At 50.8% G+C, this 8499-nt stretch overlaps 1 gene segment (V, D, J or C); it reads left to right on the forward strand.

The window, feature by feature from the left end:
- Nucleotides 1-321: 321 nt before the first annotated feature.
- Nucleotides 322-1998, forward strand: LOC134758188 (immunoglobulin lambda variable 3-27-like). The segment is given in 3 exon segments: nucleotides 322-399; nucleotides 542-867; nucleotides 1858-1998. Coding segments are annotated over 3 exon segments (513 nt in total).
- The last annotated feature ends 6501 nt before the right edge of the window (nucleotides 1999-8499 follow it).

Here is an 8499-nt window from a genome sequence, read left to right on the forward strand (position 1 = left end):
TGGCCAACCTCCTGGAAGGTCCACAGCTCTGCTGAGCCTGGCCCAGGACAGACCCCAGCTCAGCGAGGTTTGGGACAGTGGTCATGAGATTAATTCCCAGAAAGGTGACTGTGATCACAGGGCTTGAAGGCTGCAGCTGATTTTCTAATCTGAGACCCTCCTTCTTCCTCCTGTTGCCTGTGCTGCCCTCACAGCTGGTTTGAGTGACATCTCTCCAGGAGGAGTCGCAGAGGATGTAAATTTGCATAAACACCAAACACTGACTGCCCCCAAAAGCTGGAGAGGGAATAAGAGAGGCCTGGGGAGCCCAGCTGTGCTGTAGGCTCAGGAGGCAGAGCTCTGAATGTCTCACCATGGCCTGGATCCCTCTCCTGCTCCCCCTCCTCACTCTCTGCACAGGTGCTGCCCCTAGGCTCAGTCTCCACAGACCCCAAGTTGAGCCTGACCTGAATCCTGAGCAAAGCCCTGCCACTGCCTCTGGGGGGGATTCCTGGAAATGGGTCCTTTGTCCTCAAGCCCCCTCTCCTGTCTTTTCTTGCAGTCTCTGTGGCCTCCTATGAGCTGACACAGCCATCCTCAGTGTCAGTGTCTCCGGGACAGACAGCCAGGATCACCTGCTCTGGAGATGTACTGGCAAAAAATTATGCTGGTTGGTACCAGCAGAAGCCAGGCCAGGCCCCTGTGCTGGTGATATATAAAGACAGTGAGCGGCCCTCAGGGATCCCTGAGCGATTCTCTGGCTCCAGCTCAGGGACCACAGTCACCTTGACCATCAGTGGGGCCCAGGCAGAAGACGAGGCTGACTATTACTGTCTATCAGCAGACAGCAGTGGTAATCATCCCACAGTGACACAAGCAGACAGGGAAGTGAGACATAAACCCCTTCCCCTCTATTTCATCCTCTTCCTCCTGCTCCAGGAGGACTGTGGACAAAGCCATAAGCAGGCTTGGCCCAATTCCCCAAAATCTGAGACCCCCAGGCTGCCCTTCCCTCTAGCCCTCCAGGCAGGCGCTGCAGAGGAGTCAGTCTGGAGTGGATTTGTGCCTGGCAGTCCAGGCAGTCCTGTGTTTCTTTGCCTGGGGTTTGAGTTGTTGATAGAGGGTCTGACTGGAAAGACAGACACAGGGAGACATCCATGCAGGCATGTCCAGAGGGATGTGGGGAACTCTCAGGTCTCAGTTCATTGCAGTCATTGTTGTATCCTCTGGGAAAACATTCCTCCAGTGCACCTAAGACCTCCAGACCCACAGAGCCTGAGATCAGGAGGAGAGGATGTTAAATTTTTGCTAACGGATCACTAAAGACATATTTGAGTGGAGCCACTACAATTTACTCCTTGATTCTGGACTCACGGATCCTGACTGTGGGAGAAAGAGCACCATCAATTGGGCACTGATACACAGCACGTTCCCCATCCTGGAAGATATTGCCCAACCCTACACATACTTGCCACTTGCCTGGTGCAGTAACGGTGTCTCCAAGCAGTCATTAAACCATTCATATAAGCCATATGTCTCAGAATGTTTGGGACAAGAGTAAGAATCTTGATTGCCAGAAGAAAAGGCCCATAGCCCTTTATTTGCGGTGAAATGAATTCCTTGGTCAGAACCTCCTGTGGAATACCATCGTGATGGGTGCATCATTCTGTAATCCAGAGACAACAGTTTTGGCAGAAGCATTGCTGTCAATGAAAGCAAATCCTCTGTAGAATAAATGTCAATTCTAGTAAGAAAAAAGAGCTATTCCTGCCATGATGGAAGAGTGCAAATGAAATTAATATTAAGCAGGCCCCTGGCTGTTTTCCACAGAGAAAGTCATCCTATAGGGATCTCTGTGTTAGTCTCTGCTGTTGGCAGATGGTCACTCAGCAGTGGCTACAGCCAGGCCAGCTCCAGTTAGTGGAAATCCACATTGATGAGCCCATGGACAGCCTCCATCCCTGCTACCATGGGCACTTTTTTTTATGGAGCCCATTGGGCATTGACAAGAGTGGTTGAGGAAGGCTGCCTGATGTTCACAGAACAAGTCACCCTACTCAGTTGATTAGCAAAATCACTTCATTTTCACAGAAGACTTGGTGAGTATTGACATACGGAAAAAATTCTCATATTTTCTGCCCACTGGAGGAGGTCTACTCACACATCTCTTCCCCTGACATATTTGTGGTCAGTATTCTTATTGTGTCTCTCTCAAGTCCCTGAACATCGTTGACCATCTTCCAAGACCCTGAGTCACAGCCCATGAATTAGGAACCTCTGCCCATCTCTTTGCAGGTGACATGAGCCAATTACACTGCTTAAAATTCTGCTTTAATAAGAATGTTCCTCCACCACTGCTGTTCAGGAATTCTCAGAGGCCAGGTGGAGTACTAGCACCGTTCACATCAGTGGTGGCTGCATGTCCTGCAGAAAACTCTGTAACCCCAGCCTAATTGCCTCCTCCTAGGCAGCTGATCTCAGGGAGCCCCTCAGGACGTCAAGGCTGTAGGGTGAGAGGAAGACATGGTGCAGGGCTCCGGTCATGTCTATTTGGCCAACTCTTCATGAAACTTACTTGGGCCTCGTGACCTAGGCCCTCAAGTCACAAATACATCCCTGCCATGTGATTGAGGAGCTGCTGGAAATGGCCAACCGGGACTGTGGTTCAGACCAAACCTAGCATATCAGCAACTTGGGTCGCATGGTGAGCTGTGTGGCCACAGTCACACAGAGCCTCTGCTGAGGCCCAGGAGCCTTCGCAGTCTTTCTCAAATGGAGCTTTCTGCTCATTCAAAAAAATAAGTAGAGGGAGGCTGGGACCCCAGGACCACCTAGACCACGCACATGATCTTGTCTGATTATTCTGAATCCTTGCACGCTCAGCTATGCATTATGGTAACCAAGCCACAGTGTCTTTGGCAATAAAATGCCACTACTTGGCCCCCACCTACCCTGGGATCCCCTCAACCACATCTTGCTACGCAAAACAGGTTTCACCTCCACTGAGAGAAATTTATTTTTATATTGAGAAGAGGAAAGATTAAGTATTTCAATTGTGAAAATTTTATAGGACAGTAATGTGAAAATATTTTAAAAGACACTTTACAAAGAGTGAAAGACCTTCTATTAAACCACTCAATATATGACACTGTAATTGGCCTGCCCAAACCCTAAGTTCAGCTCCGGGTTGGGGCCTTCTGGGAATGGACCCTTCATCCTCATGCCCTCCTCTCCTCTCCTCTCCTCTCCTCGCCTCTCCTGTCAGCCCTGCGCCTCCTATGTGCAGAGACAGCTGACAGCTGGTCTCAGTGTTGGTGGCCCTGGGACTGACAACCATGATCACATACTCTGGAGATAACCTTGAGATAAACATGCATTAAGGAACCAGCAGAATCCAGGCCAGGCCATGGTGCTGGTTATCTAGTATAACAGCAACTGACCCTCAGGGACGTCTGCCCAATTCTTAGGCTCCAACTCAGGGAACATGGCCACTATGACCATTAATGGAGCCCAAGCCCAGGAAGAGACTGACTATTGCTGAGCTGCAGATAATAAGAGTGGGAACAGCTGGCAGGGGCTCATAGTAACACAGAGAGACAGGGACTAGCCACAGAACTGTCCCATCTCGGCCTGTCTCTCATTCTCAGCTGCCCTGTGAGCAGCTGAAGGTCAGGCCTCAGGGTCAGGTGTCCTCTCTGGTCTTAACCTGGCCCCTGCAGGGCTGGTGATTCTGAGCAGCTTCTCCATCCTCTCAGGGCCTGCATGTGTCCAGTGAGAAGTGAGTGGACAGGGGGAAGCTGGTTGGAGCTGCAGGGACTTCTGTCGGGTTTGTGGTGTACATGAAACGTTTAGGAATCCACACAATAGCACATGGCCCCAGATGTAATCACGCATCACACAGGGAAGGAAAGAGCTGTCGCAGAGGGTACAGTCCTGTGGAATATCACTTTTCCTTGGGTATAACCAGCTTAGTGGAAGCTCCAGAGGCTGTGTCTCCTCTGGTTTCCAGATGAGTTCAGTTGACCTTCGCATTCTAATGGGGTGCCTGAGGCCTGAGGAGGACTGGAGACCCAGCCTCTTTTGGCTCCAGGGCCCTTTCTGTGCTGACATTTCACAGAAACTGAAGAGGAAGAACAGACACTACCTTTGTCCCCACCTGGGGACTGTCTTCGGGGCACACTGACCTCCCATGGCCCCCAAAGTCCCATCACCTTCCCCAGGTAGGTCAGACCTGACTGGATGTCCCTCTAGTGCCCTGATAGTGTGGATTTTATCTTTGGGCTCTGGGCTGCTTTCTGAGGAGCTCACTAAGAACCCTTGATGCCAAGCCCAGGACCTGCCCCTCTGCTCCATGTCCCGGGGCTGCAAGCATGACGGGAAGGTCCTGCTGGGTGAGGATGGTGCCCTTTTCCAGAAGAGATGTCTGATTCCAGTCTCTAGGGCCAGGTTTGTTGGGCTTTTTTTTTCACTTGGAAGGTCTCAGTCTCTTTATTACCTTCTTTAAAAGTACAATTGGTTTAATCGTGAAATCATGTGCATACACTAAAGTTTACAGACTATGGTCATCAGCACATATGTATACTCTTTCCGGATGGGACAACTGTGGACACGGCCATACTGGGGTCTGTCTCTCTCATTATCACAAGGGAGGATACCAACAGCTCTCTCCTATGCAGACTGTAGTCATGTTTCCCAATTGCACAAGAATGTCTCTTACAGTTGTTTACTTTCCTTCCCGGCCAGGACCCTTAAGTTTCCCATGCTGATACTTGGTTGCTATTTCTCTCTGACCCAACATTTTTCAAACAGTATTGCTTGCAACCCAAGGCTTCTGAAACACTTTACCAAAAGTTCCACAAGAAAGCTCAAGTTTCTCATGCACCGTTGGACCAGGTTCATTGCGTGCAGTAGGACCTTGCTCGAGTGATGAGTCCATTTGATGTTTTCACCATCAAGGTGAAGGGTATTATGACTTTTGGGCACTGAGTTGATAGAAGGAAGACAGCAGCTGATGATGGTCCTGCCCACCGATGTGTGTGTGTGGGCAGGACCTATCGATGGATTTAGAAGTTGAGGGAACTGTTTATTCTGCAGATGGAATTTCCAGCACTGAATCTCCACCACCCAGACACTAGCACTCAGCGGGTGCTCTGTAAGAAGAAGCCCTTCACTGCCAATCACGGCCATCACACAGGTGAAGGAGAGGATGACTTTTAACAGCCATTGACCCTCACAGTAAACTGAGGTCAAAACTCGGGTACACAAAGTGACTTTGAGAGAACAGGCTGAGGAAGCAGGTTAATTAGTAGCAGAAGGCTTTGCCGAGAGCAGGAACAAAACAGGGTCGGTGAGGAGCTAGTGATGCCATGGTGTGGAAGGAACAAGGCCTGCACCAGGAGCAGGAAGGGGCATGGGAAAGACCACACTGCCACATGTGAGGAGTCAGCACATGGAAGGCACAGCAAATGTTGCACAAAGGTTTTTGTGTAATAACCTGGCAAACAGCTGCTTCTCTATCAAGATTGATGAGTCAAAAAATGTTACTGATGCGTTGCTGTCACATGTGAAGGTGTGTGAAGCATGGTGACATTCAAGGAAACCTGTTCTCTGCAGACACCTACCCACCAGTACAGCAGACACCCCAGCTATGCCAAGGGCTTTGTCTTCCTCTAGAGTAAGAGCCTGGGAACAACCAGTTGGCCCCTGAAAGGGGTGCCCCATCATCCACTCTGCATGGCTGAGTTAAATGGGGAGCTCCCAGAGAACTTTCCAGTAAACGGTCAATCTGTTTGTTCTGGGTGCAGTTAGGGTGACCCAGGATCAATGGAAGTGACAGAAGCTTAATTTCCCCAAGGCTGCAAGGCGAGCACTGGGAGGATGGCTGAAGCAGTTTAGCCACCAACCCCTAGTGGCTTCAGCCCCAGGTAAGCAGGGACAGTTGAAGGGCCTGCCTGAGCCCACCTGTGTCTAATTAGTTCCAGCATCAGCAGCTGCATCCTGTAGACCACCAAAGAGTGTGTGTGCCCAGCTCCTCACAGATCGCCTGAGCATAAACAGGAAATTCTCGTCCTTACACCTGACTGCACCACACATCTGCCCCCAGCTCTTCATTTACAAGACGGTATCACATCAGACATGGACTGATCTGAGTCCCAGGTTCCCTCAGGTTTCTGCTGTCCTTTCAGATCCCCACACACAGCAGACTCTTCACCACAGGGCGTTGAGCCAGCTCTTCCCCTAACACTGCCTCTTACAGGTTACTCTTCTCCAATATGATGGGGGTTTAATTTCAGTGTTTCTATATATATGCTTTTGTATTTTACTGGGTAAGCTGAGCCCCTTGTACCTGATCTTGAGTCAGGCAGGGGCCACACAGAGAAGAGGTGTTCCTCCCCTGGGACCAGCAGTCCTCGGATCAGGGCATCAGGGACCTGAACAGCAGGTTCTGAATCCACACCTAGACCCAGGAAGTCCCTGAGCCCCCAGCCCACAGTGTGGAGTGGCCACCAGGGGGAAGCAGAGAGTTACCTGGCAAAGCCACCTGGCGATGGGGCGGGCCTGGGTAACAGGGAGATGCTGACATGCAGCAGGAGCCAGTGACCATGATCTCACACCTGGAATGAAAGGGTCTTTATTTCCTTAGAGTATTGTCCTTGTGTACTTGACACTGATGTAGAAATTCTAGAATAGGATTTTACCTTCAGCTCTTGCAGATGCTGCCTCTTTCTCTGCCACAGCTCCAGGCACTTGACTTCTCACAGTGCCCCCTCCTCACAAACCCAGTTGTGCTAAAATGGTGTCCCTGTCATGTGCAGTGTCTTCCCTGAGGTCACAGGTGTCCCCTTTATCTCCCCTTTGCTCTGGGAGCTCCTGTCCTGCAGACACAGTGGCTTCTCCTTTTCTGGCTGCTCCTCCACTTTCATTGTCCCTGGTCTTTCCGGACTCTCTCCTGGGGAAGCTGCCAAATCATGGCTCTTGATTTCCTGGTGAGTCACAAAATAGTTGCTCATTAACCTTTAGTTGACTTAAGTTCTTAATCATTGATACATTTTCCCCAACAACTGACGACAACTTAGTTATAATAAACATTCACTTTTGGGGGTCTTGGAGTTTGCAGCCCCCTCTCATTCTCTCATGGAGCAAACATTTCCTTCACCTCCTCATCTGTCTCTGATCCTGACAGCATCCTGGAGATACTGAGGCACAGCAGCTATGACCTACCCAGGAGCTTGCAGCCAAGGCAGAAACTTCCAGCACCTCATGGAATTTCCAACACTCTCTGTGCACTTGACAAATAAGGAATTCCATTGTCCTCTACCACTCAGGAGCTGTGCCCTGGGGTGGGACCTGCACCTGTCCAAGGTGTGTGTTATCATCTGTACAGTGGAGATGAAGAGGGAACCTGCATTGGGTTCTGGAAAGTACCATCTAAAAATATATTTAGACCTGCAACAGAAATCTCCTCTCTAACATAAAATATTTATGATCAGGACACACTGAGAGGCCTAGACCAAAATTAAGCACTGCCCTCCTGAGCCAGGATAGAATGGAGGAGGGGACTGGGGACCCCAGATAATTCCACAGTTACCAGCATGACTCTGTGGTCACCTCCTGGACCAGATCAAAGACCATCCCATATGAAGGACTTCATATTCCTTAGGAAATACAAAGTCACCTCTGAGCTCTGCTGTGACCAAGGGAGCCCAGGAATGAGGCTGAGCACAGTGTGATGTGGGGATGTCTGCAGAGAATATGGGATCAATTCATAAAGGAGATCCTGTGGGCAAAGGGTGGGAGGGCAAGGCCACCCCTAACCTCTTTGGGTCCCTTGGGGCTGTGCCCTTCTCGAAATCACAAGGCTCCTCCAGCAGCAGCCCCGACTCTGCTGATTGGCATCACGGGACGTTCTCTCCAACAAGGGGTTAAGAGAGACCTGGGAGGAGCCTGCCCAGCCTCAGACTTGAGAAGCAGCATTGGAGGCACTTCAGCCATGGCCTGGCCCCTCTTTTCCTTGGTCTCCTGACTCACTGCACAGGTGCTGCCCCCAGGGTCTCACCCACCTGCCCAGCCCCAGGCCTCCAGGTTCAGCCTGGCCGTCAGTCTGAGCTCAGCAGGGCCCTGTGTGTGATGGGCAGGATGCTCATGACCCTGCTGCAGGGGGAGGGGCTGGTTGGGCTGAAATGCCCCGACTCTGTGCTCCTGTGCTCACGGGTGCCCTGAGAGCTCTTTTATTCCTGGGGCTCACTCCAGCCCTGGCAAGTAGCCAGATATCCTGGGGTTGAGCCTCTCAGTTTCAAATTTTTTATCTCCCCTTTCCTTCTTGCAGGCTCTGTCACCTCCTATGAGCTGACACGGCCACCCTCAGTGTCAGTAGCTCCAGGACAGATGACCAGGATCACCTGTGGGGAAAACAGTATTGGAAGTAAAAGTGCTTAATGGTACCAGCAGAAGCCAGGACAGGCCCCTGTGTGGGTCATCGTGGGGATAGCAGGCGGCCTTCAGGGATCTCTGAGATTCTCT

The sequence above is a fragment of the Gorilla gorilla genome, chromosome 23, assembly GCF_029281585.2.
Source record: "Gorilla gorilla gorilla isolate KB3781 chromosome 23, NHGRI_mGorGor1-v2.1_pri, whole genome shotgun sequence".
NCBI lineage: Eukaryota > Metazoa > Chordata > Mammalia > Primates > Hominidae > Gorilla > Gorilla gorilla.